Here is a 22,889-nt window from a genome sequence, read left to right as displayed (position 1 = left end):
CAAGATAGCGCAGCAACGCCCTACAAACTTCCAATTTCCTCAAGTCTCGAGAGAAAGGATCAGAACAGTCCAAATCCGAAGAGGAAGGAAGCTCCACTGATTGATTCAAATGAAAAAAGGAGACTACCTTCGGGAGGAAGGAAGGAACTGTCCGCAAGGATATTCCCGAATCCAAAATCCGCAGGAATGGCTCTCTGCACGACAAAGCCTGAAACTCAGAAACCCGTCGAGCAGATGAGATTGCTACCAAGAACACCACTTTCAACGTGAGATCTTTCAACGTCGCTCTTTTCAAAGGTTCAAACAGTGCAGCACACAGGGCCGAAAGCACTAAATTTAGATTCCAGGATGGACAAGGACGAAACACCGGAGGCCATAGATGCTTTTCTCCGCGAAGGAAACGAGACACATCCGGGTGCGTTGCTAACGGGACTCCTTGATCGGTACCACGTAAACATCCAAGTGCTGCGACCTGCACCCACAAGGAACTACACGATAATCCCTTTGTCAAACCAGCTTGAAGAAAACACAAAATCTCCGTTACGGACGCTCGAGTAGGCAGAATCCTCCTGTCTACGTACCAAGCCTCAAACACCTTCCATACGCGAACATAAGACAGGGGCATGGAAGTCTTACGCGATCGCAAGAGCGTAGAGACTACCGCATCAGAATATCCCTTGTCCCTCAACCGTTGCCTCTCAAAAGCCATGCCGCTAGACAAAAGCGATTGACCTGGTCGAAACATACAGGTCCCTGATGAAGTAGCTCTGGGAGACCCGGGAACCGCAGAGGACCTTGTATCGCGAGATTGACTAGATCCGCAAACCATGGGCGCCGCAGCCACTCGGGAACCACTAGAATCACTTTGGACGGATGAAGCTCTATTCCCATGATCACCTTTCCGATGAGGGGCCAAGGTGGGAAAACATAAAGCAACACATTCATTGGCTAGCACATCTACTCCTTCTGCCCCCGTTTCTCTGCAGCGAGCAAAGAAGCGTGGGGCTTTGGCATTCCGGGACGCCGTCAGATCCATGCAGGGCGTGCCCCACCTGTTGCAAATGAGTTGAAAGGCTCCCGCGGCGAGCTCCCACTCTCCGGGATCGAGATGATGTCGACTGAGAAAATCCATGTGAATGTTGTCGACCCCCGCCATGTGGGACGCTGCAAGACTGACCAGGGATTGCTCCGCCCAGCTGATTAGCAGTCGAGCCTCCAACGCCACTGGCCGACTCTTGGTTCCGCCCTGGTGATTGATGTAGGCTACCGTGGTCACATTGTCGGAAAGAACCCTGACTGATTTCCCCCCGACCAGAGCAGTACGCCTGCAATGCCAGGCGTACTGCTCTGGTCTCCAGGCGGTTGATGGACCATTGGGTTTCCTCCTGGATCCACTGTCCCTGCATCCACTGCCACAGACAAACTACTCCCCATGCCGCAGGGGCATCTGTAGTTACGACCGTCCAATCCAGAATGACCAGGGGAACCCCATGGTTCAGACTGTCCGAAAGGAGCCACTAGTCCAAAATGGTCCATGCGGTGTCCAGTAAAGGCAACGGCAGATGAAATTGTTCGGAGACCGGATTCCAGCAAGAAAGCAAGGCTGATTGCAATGGTCGCATGTGGGCGAAGGCCCACGAACAAGCTCCAGGGTCGAAGCCATAGACCCCAGAACTTGCAAGTAATCCCAGACCGTCGGTGGATGTTTGGACAAGAAGGCTCTCACCTGCCCTTGCAATTTGGTAATGTGTTCCGCTGTGAGAAAAACTCTGCCTGAATGTCGAACAAAGCTCCCAAAAACTCCAGGGACTAGGAGGGAATCAGATGACTTTTGGACAGGTTGACCAACCATCCCGAGGGCACACAGTAGCTGAAGTACCCTGTCTATCGCCTCCTGGCAAAGGACGTCCAACTTTGCCCGAATCAGCCAATTGTCCAGATATGGATGCACCAAATATCCTTCCCTGCGCAGTTGGGCCGCTACCACCACCATGATCTTGGTAAACGTTCTGGGAGTGGTGGCCAGACCGAAAGGCAGGGCCTGAAACTGGTAATGTTGTCCCAGAATGGAGAACCGCAGGAACTTCTGGTGATCGGTCCTGATCCCAACGTGTAGATATGCCTCTGTCAGATCTAGGGATGCTAGAAATTCCCCCTGCCGTACGGAAGCAATCACAAACCGCAATATCTCCATGCAGAAACGGGGAATCCGAAGACATCTGTTGACCTGTTTTAAATCGAGAATGGGCCGAAAGGTTCCCTCCTTTTTTGGAACCACAAAATAAATGGAATACCGACCTTGCCGAAGCTCCGCCGGAGGGACGGGAGTAATTGCGCTGAGATCTAGAAGGCGCCGAAGAGTCTTCCTGACTGCCTGGTGCTTGGTGGCGTACCCGCAGGGAGAAACAAGAAACTGATGACGAGGCCGCCGTGCAAAATCTAAAGCGTAGCCATGTCTTATCACTGTTAGAACCAACTGGTCCGACGTGAGCTTGGCCCACTCCTCTTAGAACAGAGACAGTCTGCCTCCGACCACTGGTACTGAGGAGTGGACCGGCCAACTATCATTGCGAAGGCGTGCCAGCCGGAGCAGGTGTTACCGGGCCTACCAAACCGCCGTCCCCGAAAGGACTGAGACCAAGACTGCTGTCGGTTAGAGTTTTGGCGAAAGGAAGAAGCCGGTGGCTGGGATGTCCAAGGTTTTCGGCCCCCACAAAACCGAGATCTGGAGCCAAACGACCCTCTAGACTTTGGTCTGTCCTCAGGCAAGCAGTGTACTTTATTCTCACCGAGGGACTGTATCAGGTCCTCCAGCTCCTTACCAAAGAGCAGTTTGCCCTTAAAGGGCAGAGATCCCAGCTGGTACTTGGAAGAGACATCTGCCGCCCAGTTTCTCAACCATAACAGACGGCAAGCTGAAACGGCGGAAACCATGGACCTGGCTGAAGTACGGAGCAAGTCATGAAAAGCATCGGCACTATAGGGATTCCTCCTCCGATATTGCCTCGTTGGCTAGCAACTGCTGGACCCAGTGAAGGCCTGCCCGCAAGGCAAAATTGCTACACATAGCCGCACGGACCCCAAGTGCGGAGACTTCAAAAATTTTCTTGAGCTGGATTTCCAACTTCCGATCCTGCAAGTCCTTAAGGGCCGTTGCACCGGTAACCGGAATGGTGGTCCGTTTTGTGACAGTTGAAACTGCCGAATCCACTTTGGGAAGTCGGAGGATCTCTAAGGCCTCCTCCGGCAGAGGATACAGCTTGTCCATAGCTTTGGCTACCTTCAGCCCTAAATCCGGGGTATTCCACTCTTGAAAGAGTAAGTCCGAGGCTGAAAAAGGAAAAGGAAAGGAGGAAGGCGGCCCCCTCAAGCCCAACACAACCGGGTCTGCAGCCCCCAGCCGAGACTCTTCCTAGGGGTTTTCAATACCCAGCTCTCGTAAGATGACAGGGATGAGAGGGCCTAACTCATCCAGATGAAAAAGCCTGATGACTTTAGGATCATCGCCATCCATTCCATGAGCCCCACGCAGGCCTCCCGGTGTGGGGTCAGTCTCCCCTTCAGCCCCCCTCGGAGGCGGAGAAGGTAAATGCAAATCCTCAGATTCCGAAGAAGTAGCCGAGACCTCCTGAGGTGCCTCAAACCTCAGAGATCTCTACACCTGTGGATGACCTGTCTCCTCCACGTGCTTCACCTTCTTCTGTGGCCTGATCATAGGGTCCAAAAAACCCCAAGGCATCTCTGCCCCGCTTCTAGCCTGTTCTTCTGGATTTGAAAGCTTTGTGCATCAAAAGCACAAAGTCAGAATTAAACGAAGAATCTGAGGAAGTATCCTCAGGATCTCCTGTTGGGACTTCCCACAAATCATGTGGGCCAGGCTCCCCTGAGACGCCCCCCTCAGGAGCTATCTTTTGTGGGGATAAGAACATGCCATACTGGGTCAGACCAAGGGTCCATCAAGCCCAGCATCCTGTTTCCAACAGTGGACAATCCAGGCCATAAGAAACCTGGCAAGTACCCAAAAACTAAGTCTATTTCATCTTACTGTTGCTAGTAATAGCAGTGGCTATTTTCTAAATCAACTTAATTAATAGCAGGTAATGGACTTCTCCTCCAAGAACTTATCCAATCCTTTTTTAAACACAGCTATACTAACTGAACTAACCACATCCTCTGGCAACAAATTCCAGAGATTAATTGTGCGTTAAGTGAAGAAGAACTTTCTCCGATTAGTTTTAAATGTGCCACATGCTAACTTCATGGAGTGCCCCCTATTCTTTCTATTATCTGAAAGACTAAGTAACCGATTCACATCTACCCGTTCTAGACCTCATGATTTTAAACACTTCCATCATATCCCCCCCATCAACCGTCTCTTCTCCAAGCTGAAAAGTCCTAACCTCTTTAGTCTTTCCTCATAGGGGAGCTGTTCCATTCCCCTTATCATTTTGGTCACCCTTCTCTATACCTTCTCCATCGCAATTATATATTTTTTGAGATGCGGCGACCAGAATTGTATACAGTATTCAAGGTGGGATCTCACCATGGAGCTGCATTTGCTGCCATGCTCGCTAACACAAGCAAATTCAAGATGGCGCCCGAAATTCGGGGCCGGCAGGGTTCTGAATACGCCGGAGACAATCTGGACCCGCATGATGACCCTGGGTAGGGTCGCGGAGGCTCCATCTCCTCCTGAGAGGCATGAGGCACAAATCCTTCTTTGGACAGCCGGGCGTGCGTGGCACTGCAAGCTTTACACGCGGCTCTCCTCAGCCTGGCCGAATATACACACCCCCAACTTCCCTTCAGCACCTGCCGACAACGGCGCGGCGAAAATGGCGCAAGGAAAGCCCAAAGAGATCGTAGGAAAAGGAGAGCCCAGAAAAAGACAAAAAGAAAAACTTTTTACTTGCCACAGAGCCTCCGGGTCCCGATCCTACTGGGGGGAGTGAGCCAGGCTCCCCGGTATCACCCCCAGTACAGTGAGTAGCTGGAAATAGGGTTCTCAACCCTGAACCTCAGCGGCCTCAAAGACCAGAGAGGATGGTCCCCTCAGGACCTAGCAACCCTCTGGGAGGCGAAAGACTGTCTCCTGATTCTGATCTTTTTTTTTTTTTTTTAAACACTGAAAAGGAAATACTGCAGAAAAACTGACTATGCTAGCCCTAATCCTAAGCCAACACTAATTCACTTGACAGACTGTAGGTTTTGCATCCACCATCTGCTGGAGACAGAGTAATACTAACGGACTGTAGGTGGCATCCTGGTATTTATGGCAGAGTCCATCAAAATTTCTCTGTCTCCATCTGCTGGAGGGGAGGCAAAATCCAGGAGACTGGACTGATCCGAGTACGTACAGGGAATATACTTTATATTTGTTTGCTTACTAATAAGAAGTGCTACATGCGGGGTTTCCCACATTCTCTTCTGTACTTTCTGACGGTGGACAAGCACTTGCACCAACTCTTTCGTGGCATTCAGGTATCATAAGTGGCCTAGAAATGCCATGGGCTCATCCTCAGCTGGTAAATCAAAGAAGGCCTTCACTGTTCTCTGTACAAAATCCAAGGAGGAAAGATCTTCAGATGGAGGCATATTCTCTGTCTGTAGCAGAGATGCCCAGTTGGGAGGTCTGTTGAGTAGACCCCTGCAGAACTTGACTCTTCAGATCAGTAATAAGCAGTGCCCAAGACTCTTCAGACTCTACTATCTCTAAAAACAGAGGCTCCAAGGAGGTCCAATAACTCACCAACCCTGGAGCTGAAGGCTTGGGGGCGGATTATAATAGGCAGAAGAGTCATCCAATTCTGAGCCAGCTCAACATGTTCTCAGCAATGCTGGCACCAAGCCAAGCAGGGGATAAATGACTGGCACTGATGCTGACATACAAGGCACCAAGGTGGAGGTGCCCAAATGTGGGTTGCTGGACACACCTACTAGAGTTGAAATGCTTGATACTGGAACGTCAATAACTGTCCAATTCTTTCTAAAAAAAAAAGGCCAATGACAGTACTGGGGTTGGCCTCATAGGTGATCAGACATCCTCCACAGTTCTCTGGAAGTGCTGCTCAAGGGACCGATTGATCCTGTGTTAGCAAAGTCTTCAAGACACAGTTCACCTCCAGCCTTAGATTGACACTTTATTCTAAAGACTAATTACATACATTGCATTCATTTATTCCATTTATTGCCCATCAAACTACAATCAAAATGGCTCATAGCAGCTAACAAAAAGATATGAAAAATGAGTACAAACATCAAACCAAATTATAAACACAATATAAACAACCAATAACTATCAATAAAATACTATCCTAAAACTAAAACTGTCTGTAGAATACAGATACTGGTAATGAACTCAACCAGAATGACCAAACGGCTTTAAGAAAATGCAGAATGAAGGAATTAGTTCTTAATGGCTTTACAGAAGGAAAGATATTACTTCAACAAATGGAGGTTTCTAGACAAAGAGTTCCATAACTTAGGACATGCAAATGAGAACCAACCTTTTTCTTTCAATAACCTGTCTAGTTGTACTTTGAAGTTATTTAGTGTGGTGGCCATCACAGTTTGCTCATAATTTTACTACATTTTCAGCCAAACATCCTTTACTTTGGTGGTAAAATATTTTTCCCCTTACCCGGAGGAATACACTCAGGGATATAGAAAGTTATAAAGATTTTCTGTAAGTACCAAGTATAATCCTTTGCTATGTTTAATGACATAGTAACATAATAATGACAGTAGAAAAGTACCAGTCTGCCCAGCAAGCTTAAGGTTGTAACTGCTACTCTGTGCAGGCCATGCCCATGTTTCTCTTAAGGGCAGTAATTGCAGTTCTGTGCAGTTATACCCAAGCCTTATGATAACCCATAAACATTTCTGCTAGCAACATTTTTTACTGGGTGATGGGCTTTCTTGAAAATTCAAACTGTGCTGTTTGAAGTGCTTTGCTTATGGACTTGGCTGTAGAAGCAGTCCTGTGCTTTTTCCCTTATGTCTGCGTATCCACTTATTTTTTAAGATCTGGGCGTTAATGTAATTCTAGAAAAGCGAACTTTATCTGCTGCTTCTTAAACTTACTACTAAGTCCTTTAGATTCAAAACATTTTCCTTGATTTTGTTCCCTTTGAAACAACTGTCCCAATTAACAACAAATCTTCTTTGATTGATCTAGCTACCTATGTGACTTGATAAACTCAGATTATAGTTTCAAAATTTAAATAACTAGTTTGATGTATAAATTTCACTATGACAGACCCATTTGTGGTCCTTGATGGCCATTCCTGACCTACTAAAATCCTCACAAAGGAAGAATATAAAAAAAACAAACATGAGCTTTACAGAACTGCTGCACCTGATTTTCCCTTTTCATGAAATGTACTATATTTTTCACTAATAAGCAGGAGGGCCACGCAATGTACATTTTGGAAGCAAGTATGAGAGAAGGGAAGGGGTAGGGGGTGAAAATTCCTCCTTATATAACAATATTCAACGTTTCTGTTCATACTTTTTGTGCTGGACGGTAGCTTGAATCCATTCCTCTGGCTAAAGACTCATCAAGCAGCGTTTTCAGTTTTTCAGCAGAATCTTTGCTCTTTGAGTGCAGATAGCCCAGTGCTTTCAAAAAGATGGGATCAAGCTCGGAGTTCACCACCACCGCCATCTTAGCCTCTCTGAAACAAATAAGAAACATTATATTTAACCGACACCATGAGAGTACAGGAAATCTCTTCTGGGAACACAGAACCTGTATGATACTGTAGATTTGTTTCGCAAACTTAGAACCTGAGGTAATCTTTTAAAGCCTGGGTATTAGGCTGTATTTTCTTTTTGGCCTTTATTCAGATTCAGCAGGAAATACGAGCCAAAAATGATCTATACTTATAGAAGCAGATTAGGGATGGGATGTGTTAGTTTAATAAGATATGGGGTAAACAGGAATCAGCATAAATAGAATTCTATACAGTTTAGAGTTTGACTATCTATTCAGGGATGACAGACAGGTTGAAAATATTCTGAAAAAATGCAGGATTATAAATACCAAATGGTTAGAGGACATAAACAGTCCTATTCATAAAGGTAAATTATTGGTAGGCACCTTAGTTTTCAGTTATTTTATTTTTTCTGGGAATTTAAATGTCATAACAAAAAAAAAATATCAGTGGAAAAATGACTGTTTATAACAAATGAGAAAAACCAGTAAGAAATCATTTGCACTGATTTTTGTTATAATATTGAAATTGTCAGGAAAATAAAACAAAAATTGAAAACAAAGGTTCCTACTGGTTACACTAAAACGAATTAATTCATTCTCCTGTGATTCCCACATCACATTTACTCACATTACAAAGAATTCTATGTTATATCTCAAAGAATTAATTATTGGACACATTTCAGCCAACCTGAGTGAAAAAATATACTATACTCTTTCAAACGTTACCAGTAAACAGAGCAGGTGGGTTGAAAAAAGTAGATGTTTATGAACCTGGAGATCTGTTTGATTCCCTTCGTCTAATATTCACTTTTTTTTATCAACCAAGTTCCTAAAAAAATCCCTAATCTCATCAAAATGGTTCCCCTTTTGCATTTTCAATTCTGTGTATGCCAATACCTGTTGGCACTGGCCTTGATAATGGTAAAAATTAAATGCCAAGCATGACTCCAGCCCAGAAAAGTATTTCAGGGTGCAATATGCACTAGTTTAGTCTAAGATGGGATCAAATTGTGGTCACGTGCTCTATAGTTAACATAACAATAGTGACCGGATATTTGCAGTAAAACAGGGCACTTTGGTAAGCAAAGGTTGTCTTTTCCATGGCTAAAACCATCTAACAAATGGCAATGATGATATCATAATCCCGCTGATGCAATGGTTCTGTGACATGTTGACAGTCCAGCATTATAAAGCTCTGGACAGTTCTAGCTGGTTGTTATTTGGCAGTGCTGCTGCTTGTGGAAATATAACTATGTTCACTAAGAGTCTGCATAGAGAAAATAAAACTATTTTAAAAGGTAAGTTCTTTCAAACTGTTTTAATTAATTTTTTAATATATGTAGGGGCTTTTGGATTTTCACAATATAGAGCTAATTTTTTTCTCAGTCACAGAATGGAATAAAACCCCTTATGTTAAAATATTTTATAGACCCTAAAGTGAATTCATCTTACCCTGTAATTTATGATAAAGTGACCTAAATTAACATAAGAGAGGCAATACAGTAACAATTAAGTGACCAATGGCAATCTGAAGAAATGATTTAGCCATCACTTTTCACCGCATTTGACACCAAGCCTCAGTGGGAATTCTGCTGCAGCATACATATAGCTTTATATATCCGTTAACATAATTCTGATTCTCAGAGAAATTTAGGACAGCATTGCCATATGACATATCAGTGGGCATATTTGTGCATAAATAGTTTGCACCAACAGATCCTACTTCTTTGCTCTGACACTTAATACTACAAATACATGGATACAGATCCTGCACATTTGTTTGACGATAGGTCATTCTACACCACCCATATTAATTTTAAACACATTTTAAAATGTGTCACTAAGACACAACACAGATAGTGTAATATATATATGAGGATGAAAACTGAGGGAATGTACTTTGAAATATTTGGTCTAGGTGCTTATCCAGATGTAAGGACAGAATCGTGGGTAGGCAACTCCAGTCCTGGAGTGCACTGCCTCCATTGTATGCATATTCATTGTAGATATCCTGAAAATCAGACCAGTTTGTGGTACTCCAGGACCTGAGTTGCTTACACATTGCTCTGCCATGCAATTTAATAAAGTATAGCACAAATCATAACAGCCTTGAGAATTTCAATGTTGTAACAAAAGATGTCAGTGGAAAAATGACTGATATAACACACAGGAGAAGAATCAGAGGAAATGAAGAAATTACTTACCTGATAATTTCGTTTTCCTTATTGTAGACAGATGGACTCAGGACCAATGTGTATAGTGTGCTCCTGATAGCAGTTGGAGACTGAGTCAGATTTCAATCTGACGTCAGCACTACATATACCCGTGCAGGAAGCTCTGCTCTTCAGTATTCGCCTCGAAAAGCAATTGTGGATATATGTGTGTTTGAATAACTTGATTAACTTGGTTAACTTGATTAACTTGAACTGGTTGACGTGAATTCTAGCTGGAGACTGCCAGTGCACTCAACCGAGAAACGCCGATACCCGGTAATTATGGGTGTCTTAACTAGGGGTAAAGCGTGGCTTACTCATGCTTGTCTTGCTCTCGGGGATTGTCACCCGAGGTTTCCGTATTCTGAGGCAGCCGTGGGCAGGATACTGAGTCCATCTGCCTACACTAAGGAAAATGAAATTATCAGGTAAGTAATTTCTCCATTTCCTAGCGTGTAGCAGATGGACTCAGGACCAATGGGATGTACAAAAGCTATTCCCGAACCGGGTGGGAGGCTGCTCTTGGCACACTTAGTACTGCCCTTGCTAATGCTGTGTCCTCCCGGGCATGGACATCAGGCGGTAGAACCTCGAGAAGGTGTGAATGGAGGACCATGTCGCCGCCCAACAGATCTCGGCGGGTGACAGCATCTTGGTTTCTGCCCAGGTCACTGCCTGGGCTCTGGTGGAATGGGCCTGGACTTGTAGAGGTGGAGGCTTCCCTGCCTCTATGTAGGACGCCTTGATTACTTCTTTGATCCAGTGGGCTATGGTTGCCCGCGAGGCCGCGTCCCCTTGTTTCTTCCTACTGTGAAGGATGAATAGGGTGGTCCATCTTTCGTACAGATTCCGACCTTTCTAGGCATTGGACTAGTAGTCTGCCGACATTAAGATGACGAAGAAGGCGAGAGTCTTCAGAGTCCTTATGTTCGTCTGGAGATGGCAGCGAGATGGTTTGGTTTAGATGGAAATGAGAAACCACCTTTGGAAGGAAGGAAGGGATAGTGCGTAGCTGTATGGATCCCGGTGTGAATCTGAGGAATAGTTCCTGACAGGATAGTGCTTGAAGTTCGGAGATGTGACTGGCTGAACATATTGCCACTAGGAATGCTGTCTTCAAGGTTAGAAGCCGTAGAGACAGCCTGTGGGTAAGTCTGACAGAAGCTCCCGCTAGGAAATCTAGTACTAGATTGAGGTTTCATAGGGGTACCGGTCACTTTAGTGGTGGTCGGATCTGTTTGACACCTCTCAGGAAGCGGGAGACGTCTGGGTATGAAGACAGACTGATGCCGTCAACTTTGGCTCTGAAGCAATCCAACGCGGCCACCTGAACCTTGTTGGAGTTGAGAGACAACCCCTTCTGTAAGCCGTCCTGCAGAAATTCCAGGATCGTGGGGATTTTGACTGTCCGCGGAAGTATGTCACGGTCTTCAAACCAGGCTTCAAATATTCTCCATATTCATATGTAGGTTAGAGATGTGGAAAACTTGCATGCTCGGAGCAAGGTTGCAATCACTGCCCCCGAGTATCCGCTCTTCTTCAGGCGCGTCCTTTCAATGGCCAGACCGTAAGAGAGAATCGAGTAGGGTTTTCATGGAGGATCGGTCCTTGGTGGAGCAGGTCCCTGTGTGGAGGTAGAGACAGGAGGCTCCCTCCAAAATTCTTTGCATGTCTGCGTACCACGGCCTTCTTTGCCAATCCAGGGCCACTAGAAGTATTAGCCCCTTGTGGTGTTCTATCTTGTGGATGATCCTGCCCAGTAGTCGCCATGGAGGAAAGGCGTACAGCAGGTCTTCCTATGGCCAGGTCTGGACGAGAGCATCGATCCCCTGGGATTGTGGGTCTCGTCTGCGGCTGAAGAAGTTGGGAACTTGGGCGTTGGACCGGGTTGCCAGAAGATCCATGGCTGGAGTTCCCCAGCGGTTTATTATCAACTGGAATGCTGTGGTCGACAGCATCCATTCCCCTGGGTCTAGACTTTCTCTGCTGAGGTAATCCGCGATGACGTTGTCTTTTCCCGCAATGTGGGCGGCTGAGATCCCGTGCAGGTTTGCTTCCGCCCACATCATTAGGGTGTCTATTTCCAAGGACACCTGTTGGCTTCTGGTTCCTCCCTGGCGGTTGATGTAGGCCACTGTTGTGGGGTTGTCAGACATGACTGACAGATTCTCCCCAGAGTCTGTGATTGAATCGCAGGCAGGCTAGTCTGACTGCTCGGTTTTCCAGTTGGTTGATGTTCCATCACGACTTTTCCTTGTCCCATTCCCCCTGGGCCGTCAGTTCCTGGCAGTGGGCTCCCCACCCTCGTAGGCTCGCATCCGTGGTGAGCAAGACCCAGGTCGGTGGGGATAGCCTTACTCCCTTGCTCAGATGGTCTTCTTGTAGCCACCATAGGAGCTGGATCCGTACAACCACCGGTAACTCCCCAGGGAGTCACAACTTACTCATGCTACAAAAAACCTAGGAGTAATCGTCGACAACGAGCTGAACTTCAAACATCACATCTCCACAATCATCAAAGACGGATTCTTTAAACTGCAAACCCTAAAAAAGCACAAACCCCTCCTTCACACCCAAGACTACCGAACTGTCCTCCAAACTATACTCCTTTCCAAACTCGACTACTGCAATACTCTACTCCTTGGCCTCCCCGAAGCTACCATCAGACCATTACAGGTACTACAAAGCGCTGCCGCCAGATCCATCACAAACATCAAAAAATGCGACCACATCACCCCCACCCTCAAAGAACTACACTGGCTACCCATCACCCAAAGAATCCAATATAAAACCCTAACCCTCATCCATAAAAAAATAAACAACAACAAGATGAACTGGCTAAACTCTGCCTTACTCCCATACACCCCACATAGAAACCTCCGGTCCATGGACTCTGGGCTCCTCACCGTCACCAACTCCAAAACTGCGCACCTCACCTCCACCCGAAAACGAGCCATATCGGTAGCCGGCCCCATGCTATGGAACTCCCTCCCGCCCCTCCTTAGAAATGAAACCTCCACTCAAATCTTCAAGAAACACCTCAAAACCTGGCTCTTCCTAAAAGCCTTCCCACCAGAAACTTAGCCCCTCCACAGGCCCCCACCCCTACTCAGAAGTGAATCGTTCCCGTCCACCTTCAACCACCCATCGGGTACCCTTGTAAATATCTGTATATACCTAATCCCTCTCCTCTCTCTTTCTGCTCCAATTCACATGTTAATTGTCATTTATCTAATTTACTATGTTAATTAACATTTCAAAGTTACTTTGTATATTTTTCTTCCTAATTTATTTTTTATCATTGAGTTATAATGTTACAATGTAAAATAAGCAACTCCTGCCTTATTTCTGTTCAGTTACATGTAAACCGATGTGATATCTCGATCGAATGTCGGTATATAAAAACAAATAAATAAATATCTGGAGGCGAACGATGTAGTCCTGAGACATCGGGTTCCATCATGACAGTAGGGAACATTGTAGTGGTCGCATGTGGGCCCTTGCCCATGGGACGACTTCTAGGGTCGATGTCATGAGGCAGAGGACTTGGAGGTAGTCCCATACTGTGGGGCTAGCATCGTTCAGCAGTTTTCTCAACTGGTCCATCAATTTCCTTCTCCTTGTAAGGGGAAGGACAACCTTGTCTTGTTGGGTGTCAAACCGGACTCCCAGGTATTCTAGTGATTGGGAGGGATGCAGGCAGCTCTTGGTTGTGTTGACGATCCACCTGAGATTCTGTAGTAGATTCTTGACTCTGGGGGGTCGCCTGATGACTTTCTTCTGGCGATTTTGCTCTGATCAGCCAATCGTCCAGGTACGGGTGTTCGAGGATTCCTTCTTTCCTCAGTGTTGCTGCCACTACCACCATGATTTTGGTGAACGTCCGAGGGGCCGTAGCTAGTCTGAAGGGTAGCGCCTGGAACTGGTAGTGGTGGCCCATGATCACGAAGCGTAGGAAGCACTGGTGATCGTGATGGACCAGGATGTGCAGATAGGCTTCTGACAGGTCCAGGGAGATCAGAAATTCTCCCGGCTGTACTGCCCTTATGACTGAATGTAGGGTTTCCATGCGGAAGTGTGGTACCCTCAGGTAGTGGTTGACAGAATTGAGGTCCAAGATGGGCCAGAATGTTCCCTCTTTCTTGGGGACGATAAAATAGATGGAATAGTGCCCAGTATTTTGTTGGTGCATGGGCACCGTTGTTATAGCCTCTAGGGAGAGCAATTTTGTCAGTGTGGTTTCCACTGCCGTCCTCTTGGATGGGGAGTGGCAAGGGGATTTCACAAATTTGTCTGGGGGGATGCTGTGGAAGTCCAGATAGTATCCCTCTCGAATGATGGTTAGGACCCACTTGTCCGATGTTATTTCGACCCATCTTTGGTAGAATAGGGCAAGCCTGCCCCCTATGGCTTCTTACTGTGGATGGGTCTGTTGATTCTCATTGTAGGGTGCGGCTGGGGCCTGGACCTGAGCCAGATCCGCTCTTCTTGTGTTTGTTCCGAAAGGACTGGCACCTGCCTGCGGGGCGAGGTGCTTGATATGTATTCTTGTATGGTCTGAAGTGCTGTGATCCTCTGCCCTTGGATGTTCAGGGAGAGGGACGATGGCTTCTTTTGTTCTTGTCCTCCGGTAGCCGAGGTACTGGGGATTCGCCCCATCTGTCGGCTAACTTCTCCAGTTCGCTTCCGAACAGGAGGGCTCCTTTAAAGGACATTCTCATGAGTTTCGTCTTGGAGGTCGCGTCGGCTGACCAGCTTCGGAGCCAGAGTTATCTTCTGGCTGCCACAATGGATGAGATGCCCCTGGCTGAGGTGCGCACCAGGTCGGACGTCGCATCCGTGAGGAAGGATATCGCTGGTTCTAATGTTTCGACGGGTATGGTAGCGTTCCTGGCAAGTGATAAGCAGGCATGAGTCACAATGGCACAGCAGGCAGCGATCTGTAGTGACATTGCTGCTGCATCAAATGACTGTTTAAAGATGGATTCCTGATGTCTGTCCTGGGCATCCTTGAGTGCTGCTCCTCCTTCAACTGGAATGGTAGTGCGCTTCGTGACAGCGCAGACCATGGCGTCCACTTTAGGGAACACCAGGAGTTCTTTGGCTGAGGTTTCCAGTGGATATAGGGCTTCTAGGGCCCGTCCTCCTTTGAAACTGGCCTCCGGAGCATTCCATTCCAAGTCGATCAGTTGTTGTACGGCCTGCAGCAATGGGAAATGGCTTGAGGCCTGACGGAGCCCAACCAGCAGAGGGTTCGTCTTTGGCTCCGCTGTGGCGCTTGTGCCTGGGATTGCCAGCTCCTTCAAGCTCAGAGACACGAAGTCTGGTAACTCGTCTCTGGAGAAGAAACGCATCATGGTTCTGTATGGTTTCGTTCCTGGAGGGATTTCTCCTTCCTCCAGGGAGTCTGGTTCTTCCTCTGATGTGCATGTGTCCCCTAAGAGGAGGCTTTTGTCCGGAGGGGGCATGTCTTGGGGAGGCCGAGAGGGGCCTGAAAGGTTTTGGTCTTCTGGTGGAGACTGTGGCTGTGTCGCCGGTGGCACCGATTGTGCCTGCACAAAGGATTTTCAGCCCTTTGAAGAATTCTACCAAGGAAAAGGTTCCTGGGTCCATATTGAAGCCAGCGGCATTTCCCCGAGGGGCCCAATTGAGTAGGGACCAAGCCGGGGATAGAGAGGTCTGGGGTACTGCCGTTGGTGGAGCTGGATTCCTCTACTGGCCGGGGGGGGGGGGGGGGGGGGGCTTGTCCTGGTTCCCCCAGGGTCTCTTCGCACTGCAGACACACTTCGTGTTGTGCCGTTCTCAGGTGACAGGCTGGGCAGAGAGCTTGTCCCTTGGCTTTCTTGGCTGGTGATGCCATGATTTAAGCTCTTGGTTCGTTCAAAACTCATCTATGTGCCTATATGCGCATACCAGGAGGCTTAAATATGTGCTCCGGGTGAGTCGAAGATGTGTGCAAACTGCAGAAAATGTGCGTGCAGGCCACTATGTGCGCCTGTTGCGTCCGTCGGTCCTAGACGGCTTCACCCCGTTTGCCTCACCTTATTCACGGCTCCTCCTGCTCACCTGGGAAAGATGGCTACCGCCGCGTCTACAGGCCGACCTCTCTGGCGTCCCCAGAACGGCTATGGTGCAGCCTCCCGCCATTGCTCCTCCCAGGTACCTACTAGGGTGCACGCGCGCAACCCATTTCTTTGTACCACCCTTAGCGCGAACCTCGAGGGCGTTCCCTCATGCTGACATCATGCCATCCGGGTATATTACCTTCACTAATTTGCTAGCTCTTTGAGTTAGCAAGGACTCGAATCCGTTCCTGTCTACGCTAATCTGCCGCTTCTATGCTGCCGCAGGAAACTCTCTCTCTCTGCCCTTCGGGGTAACAACTAACCTGGGTACCCGTTCCTCGGGGGCCCTCTGCTTTATTTCAGGTGCCTTACAGGGAACAGGTACTCGCTCCTCGAGGGCCTGCTCTCCCTGCCTCGGTGCCTGTACCTTCTACAACATGCCTGGTGGAATCGCAAACCAACAGCAAACACCTACAGGCAGATACAGAACCTGTCCTTGGACGCGCGTTTTCCCTTACCCCTTATTCAGTAAGGGGCGGAAAACGCGCGTCCAACCCGCCGAACCTAATAGCGCTCTCAACATGCAAATGTATGTTGATGGCCCTATTAGGTATTCGCGCGCGATGCAGAAAGTAAAATGTGCAGCCAAGCCGCACATTTTACTTTCAGAAATTAGCGCCTACCGAAAGGTAGGCGCTAATTTCTTCCGGCACCGGGAAAGTGCACAGAAAAGCAGTAAAAACTGCTTTTCTGTGCACCCTCTGACTTAATATCATGGCGATATTAAGTCGGAGGTCCCGAAGAGTAAAAAAAGTTAAAAGAAAAAAAGAAAACAAAAATTGGAAGTAAGCCGGCGGCTGTCGGGCCGAAAACCAGACACTCAATTTTGCCGGCGTCAGGTTTCCGAGCCCGTGGCTGTCAGTGGGCTCGAGAACAGACGCCGGCAAAATTGAGCGTCGGCTGTCAAACCCGCTGACAGCCGCCGCTCCTTTTGCCCGTTTTTACCGCCGGGCCTAATTTAAATATTGAATCGCGCGCACCGGCGAGTGGCTGTTCGCCCGCTCTCCCGCGGACTTTACTGAATCGGCCTGTGAGTACTCTCTCAGTCTATCTCATCCACAGTATCTCCTCACTGGGAGACCTGCTGTGGAACCTCCTGACGTCATCTAGGAGAGAAGGGCTCCCTTTGCTGAGATCCCTGAGACTACTACTTCACACTGCCTCTACTGCCACCTCTGGTGGTTCTCTTCAAGCTGTCTAATAAAGAACTATATTGTGTTTTGTGTAGGACGAGTCTAGCCTAGTACTGTGGCTCCTCACGGGGCTCCTCCCCATGGGCGTGGTCATCTCCACAGCACCCAAGGATCCACCCAAAACACACGTAACCATAACAGGGCCTAGTAAGAGATGCGCGTGCTGCTGTGTGCACGGCTTAATTTGTGCACCCGGCACCATTGAGCGTGCCGCTGTGCGCCCGGCACCTTTGTGTGCGTTGCTGTGTGCACGGCACAGGTGCGCATGCTGCTATGCGCACAAGCAGTTTATGCGCACGGCTCGCCGCTGTGCGCACAGCTCAATTGTGTGGACAATACAGCGATCAAGGGGAGGAGATGGCGCCGGCGACCACGCGGGCAAGATGGGGCCCCCCCCCCCCCCCGGAGGGTCTCCACGAGGGAGGACCCTCATACCGAATCGGGATCTAGCCCAGATGGGGCTGCTCAACCCGATGGGACAGACGCCGGCGGACAATCTGTGCGGCTATCCGAGCCTCGGAGACTGGAGACTTTAAGAAAAGTTTTCTACCTTACCTTGTCTCGTGCTTCCCGGTCTCGTGCCGGGCGGTCTCCGGCTGCAGGGGGCGAGGGAAATACCTTCACCGCCACGCTCGGTATTGCACCCGCTGCCTCACAGCCGCTCCCTCCTGGGGGCTAAGTCCACGCCGGGAACCGGCTACCGGACCGAGGCATCTCAGAAATCCCCTCAGGAATTCTTGACTGGGGGAGGGACCCTTAGGTAACACCGCAGGAGAGCGGAGCTCTCCTTGTAGAGGTAAGATTTTGGAATTTTCTTCTTTGGTTTGAAATTCCTAATGCTGTGCAAGTGTGTAGAGAGTCCCAAACTGCTAAGGAGACGGAGAAAAACTGAAGAGCAGAGCTTCCTGCATGGGTATATGGAGTGCTGTCGTCAGATTGAAATCTGACTCCATCTCCAACTGCTATCAGGAGTACACTATACCCATTGGTCCTGAGTCTATCTGCTACATGCTAGGAAAAGTCATTTTTTCACCAATTTCTTTTTTGTTCTAATATTGAAATTCCCAAGCAAAATAAAATGAGAAAAATGAAAATGAAGGCCCTATTAATAATACATGACAAAACCACTCATCATCACAAACTAATCACACCTTATTCTCCCATATCCTCTCCAGTCCTTCTTCATATTATTACCTCAGCTCTTTCTATTCATTCTCGTGTCTGATTGTTTACTCCTCTGGCTTTTTACTTAGAGAAAACACTTAAGATTTATCACATTTTAAACAAACTTTTCCCAAACTATCTTATTTGCATCCAAACACTCTTTTTTTTTTTGGCGCTCACAGGCTCTGGATTTTGGATTTCCTAACGTATATTGTTGTAACTGCACCTTGGTATAAAGAACTGAAATAAACTCAATTATAATAAAATTGTCAGGTCCCCAACTGGGGAGTTGGGAAGAAGGGTGAAAATATCCAGTGTAATCAGTGTGTGAGCCGCATTAGTTAGGTCTGCGCCACCCACCCTTACAGGAGCATCCCAAAGTGAATGATATAAGACCGTTACAGGGGGTTGGATGGAAGTACCCGTAATCAGTAACCTGAGGACAGTAACCGTTCCTTATGAAACTCTTGTCATCAGTACCCTTTAAGGGATAATTTTGCTTATTTTGGAGGAACTGACGATGTTTTTAACAATTTACAGCTCCATTATAGAAGAGAACGCTTCCTCCCCATCCACTTTAGATTTTTTTTTTCATTGTAAACTGCGCAGACTGGATGAATCATATGGTCTTTTTTCTTCCGTCATGTTTCTATGTTTTCGATGTAAACAGTGGAGAAAATAAGTGTTTTTATTTAAATAAATACAATGTACAGAATGGGGATGGGGTCATAAATACGGCGCTTTAAATAACTGAAATGGAATCTGCTACCAAAAATGAGCAGCGTACACTGGATGAGCCGAGCACGGCTCTAGGGCACAAAAAAAAGACCTCAAATCATTCTGTCTGCTCCCTGGGGCCACCCAAGCACGGGTAATAAAAAAAAAAAAACAAAACCAAAACTTCGATTCCTAATATGCTAAAGACGACAGCAACGAGGAGGTGAAAACAGGGCACCCACCGTAAGACTGCCAGGAATCGGCCTCGCGGTGAAAAGCTCCCTCCCCCAGGGGCGCCACCAGGGGCAGGGACCGACACGAGCGCCGGCACACGCGACAAGTTCCGCTTCCGCCTAGAGAAAAGCGAGGCAACCCAACCTCTCCTCTGCCACAGGGGCTGCGGTTGGATGTTGGTGTAGCGCAAGGCGGAAGTGCCGCTGTCGTAAGCACGCACGTACGTACGTACGTAGGCACGGAGCCCGGCGCGTGGACAAGGTACAGTGACTGGGACTCGGGAAGAGGGCAGGAGGCGCTCGGAGACGTTCTTAGTCTGCGAGGCAATCGTGGCGTCTTTTTAGTTTTTATTTCACACGAATTGCTTCTTCAAATAAATGTCGCCCGGGGGGATTGTGCGGGAGCTGCTTCGTGATGACACACGTCTCTGTTGAGATGCGGCTGCAATTCAGCACTTTTCAGGGAACGGGAGAATCGACTGGATACTGCTGTAGTTTAAGCACTTACAGGATAATTGTTTTAACAGCTCGCCGTGTTGCAAAGTCTAAAAAGCGTTCAAGCTCACAGACAGTACGGGAGTATTTGGCAGAATAGGTGCATACATTTACTGGTGTGATATTGTACCACTTCTTCGGAGGGTTAACGTAAAAAACGTGTGCACCTAAGTGCTGATTCCACTCCTGGAATGTCTGTGCTCTGTTCATGTAAAAACGTGTGTGTTCTTTTACACACACTTAGCTCTAGGCCAGGGCTTCCCAAAATGGGGTCATACATCCTTCAGTTGGGGGTCACAAGTGCCTCAGGTGACCGCACTCTTTAGGTGCCAGCTGCAGCAGCATTAGTAGTGGAAGCCTGTAAATAAGCACACACTCATAGGCTGTGCAGTGGCACAGCCCTTGCATGAGTTTTTGTAGTTGCAGGAAGCTCTGTGCAAGGAAGGATCAGGAGAGCTGCAAGGCCTGATGTGATCTGCATGCTGCAACAGCTTGGGACGAGCCATGAAAGAAGGGGAAGGTTGTGAGTATGGCCAGTGGAGATTTTCACTGCCACCCTCCTCTCACCAACCACTGGACTTAATTAAAGAGAAAATGTTGCCCCTGTCATCAGCCTTCTCTCTCTTCCTATTGTTATCATCCACCTTTTGCCCGGAGCCCAAAGGGAAATATTATCATTGACTAGCCAGTGAGATGTTTGGAAGAGGGGCTACTTGAAGAAAGGGATGAGAGGCAAGAGGGTTTTTTTTGTGTTGGATAAGCTGGGGAGGGATTACTTCTGGAGAGTGAGAGAGAAGGAATGATAGAAGATCAACTGAGGGATGGAAAAAGAATGGAGATGTTAAAAAAGGGTTGGAGGGAGGAGATGAAGCTGGAAGGTTTGAGAGAGGATGAGAGGGAGGAGGCAATGGGAGATAGCATGAGAGGGAGTGGATGACAGAGAATCAACTAGGAGATGGGAAAAGAACTGGAGGAGGTGATAGAGAAGGGGTGGGCTGGGGAGTGAGAGATACAGAGATTGAGAGAGGGGAGGAGGTTAAGAGAGGGCATTAGATAGAGTACAGGAAGGGTGAGAAGGCGTGATTGATGGAGTGGAACTGCATCACTGCTAATTCATTTTGGTCATCCTCTGGGCATACTTGGCAACTCTCCGGATTTGGCATGGAGACTCCGGAATTCTAAATGAAGTGCTGGGTCTCTGGCCCAATACTCGAGAACTCTGGGTGCCCTGCTGCAGAAAGCCAGAAGAAAAAGGGTCTAGAGCAGCGCAGGCTCAAGGAAGGAGGAGCGTCAGCAAATGTGCCTTAGGAAAATGATGTGAAAAGCGAGATGACCAGGAGCGTTGCCCTCCCCCATGGGAAACAAGAAACTGCAGATGCAGGAGGAGGAGCAACGCATGCGCTGAAAATAAAACAAGGGTAGAGCAGCCTGACACTGCAGGAGGAGGAGGAAATGGAGCACATGTTCTGCGGGCCTGGGGGAAAAAGGAGGCTCCTGTGGCTATTAAGAATTGAGGCGAGAGAATGAGAGTGTATATGCGTGTGGAAGAGAGAAAGAAGTAAATGTGTGTGTGTGTGTATTCATTTATTGGCATATATGGAAAAGGGAGAGGAATGAGTGTGCTTGTATATGTATGGAAGAGGTATAGAAGTTAATGTATGTGTGTAAAACAAGTGAATGTATGTATGTGTGGAAGGAGAGAAGTGAGTATGTTTTTGGAAGAGTGTGTGTGTTTAAGGGAGAGGAGTGAGTGCATGTGTATCTGAGTGCATGAATGTGTGGAACAAGGAGAGAAGTGATTGTGCATATGTATGTGGACAAGGGAGAGAAATGAATGAGTATGTGAGAATAAGCATGTATGTGAGTGAGTGGACATGTGAGTGTTTTAATGTGTGAGAGAAAGTTTGTGCTCATGCTATCGCCTCTTCCCCCCCCCCCCCCCTCCCCGACCTGCGACAATCTCAGGATGACAGGAAATCAAAAGTTCCCAGATTTGCCTCCAGTCATATGAAATTTCAAGTTCCAAAATGGGATTACTTTGGATAAAGGTTTGGGAAGCCCTGCTCTAGGCTATTTTAGATGCCTGATCTTTTTCCAAATGTTTATTAAGCAGACACGTCTCTGCTTAATAAACATTTGGAAAAAGATCAGGCATCTATTGTTTGTGTTTATCCTTACGGCTATCATAGATCGCCTACCTCTTTGTTTTCTTGGACCTAGGCTATTTTAGTGCAGCCATTTATGCCCATAAAAAGCTTTGAAAATTATTCCTATAATAACTTGTGAAGGGAAATAACAGAATACTACCTAAGCATTACAGAGTTTTATTTTTAAAATGTTTCTCACCTCTCAAAACACATAGCATTTATGCAGTGGTGCTAAACACTATCAAGTCAGCAATCACTATATGACTCCTGTTCAAAAAAATAAATAAATAAAAATTCTGCACATTGTATCACAATAACAATATAAGCGTCATCTTTGAGTGATAATTTAAAATACAATAAATAAGCTATTAAAAATACTAATTTTTACATTTTTTGTCTGCCGAATTCCCTTATGAGTACAGTAATAATGCAGCATAAGGCCCAGCCCCTCCCCCAGACTTGACACTCCCCATGTTTTTTATCTCTCTGCTCCCAGCTTACTTGTTTGCTCCCTCCCTCTCAAGTTTGGCCACATTGCAGCATTGAACTATAAATTCTTGCACCCCATTCAGGCTTAATCCCACTTCTCTCTCTCTCTCTTTCATCCCTACCTCAGGTGCAATTTCCCTGTTCCCCAGTTCTCTCTCTACCCAGCTCTTTACTCTCTCAGGCTCAACCCTATTCTAGTTCTTTCCCCATCCTCAAACTCCACATCCCCCCCCCAGTTATCTCTCTCCAGTTTTCACCCCGCCCACCTGGGTTCTACATGGTTCAAGCTTCCCTGTCCAACTCTGGTTCAAACCCTCCGCAAGTTCAGCTCTTTCCTCTCAGCCTCCAGCCCTGACATCTTCAAGCCCATTACATTCCCTTAGTCTTGACCTCATC

At 47.4% G+C, this 22,889-nt stretch overlaps 2 protein-coding genes across 3 annotated transcripts in view; one reads left to right on the top strand and one right to left on the bottom strand.

Annotated features, from left to right (window-relative positions):
* INTS12 (integrator complex subunit 12) overlaps positions 1 to 19,510 on the bottom strand; it is an 82,555-nt gene extending 63,045 nt beyond the window's left edge. The window contains exons 1-2 of the mRNA XM_029596919.1: positions 19,372 to 19,510; positions 7,511 to 7,676 (exon numbers count right to left, since the gene is read on the bottom strand). Coding sequence (XP_029452779.1) covers positions 7,511 to 7,666 — 156 coding nt within the window. The 5' untranslated portion in view covers positions 7,667 to 7,676; positions 19,372 to 19,510. The remainder of the gene's footprint in view (positions 1 to 7,510; positions 7,677 to 19,371) is intronic.
* A 7-nt stretch (positions 19,511 to 19,517) lies between these two features.
* The window catches only part of GSTCD (glutathione S-transferase C-terminal domain containing), a 390,707-nt gene continuing 387,335 nt past the window's right edge, over positions 19,518 to 22,889 (top strand). Inside the window, exon 1 of one of the 2 annotated variants that reach the window (XR_003855814.1) lies at positions 19,518 to 19,624. The gene's annotated coding sequence lies outside the window, so the exon portion shown is untranslated. The remainder of the gene's footprint in view (positions 19,625 to 22,889) is intronic. The other variant, XM_029596910.1, reaches the window with a different exon arrangement.

Source organism: Rhinatrema bivittatum, chromosome 1, assembly GCF_901001135.1.
Source record: "Rhinatrema bivittatum chromosome 1, aRhiBiv1.1, whole genome shotgun sequence".
NCBI classification, from domain to species: domain Eukaryota; kingdom Metazoa; phylum Chordata; class Amphibia; order Gymnophiona; family Rhinatrematidae; genus Rhinatrema; species Rhinatrema bivittatum.
This window is presented reverse-complemented; position numbering and strand designations above follow the sequence as displayed.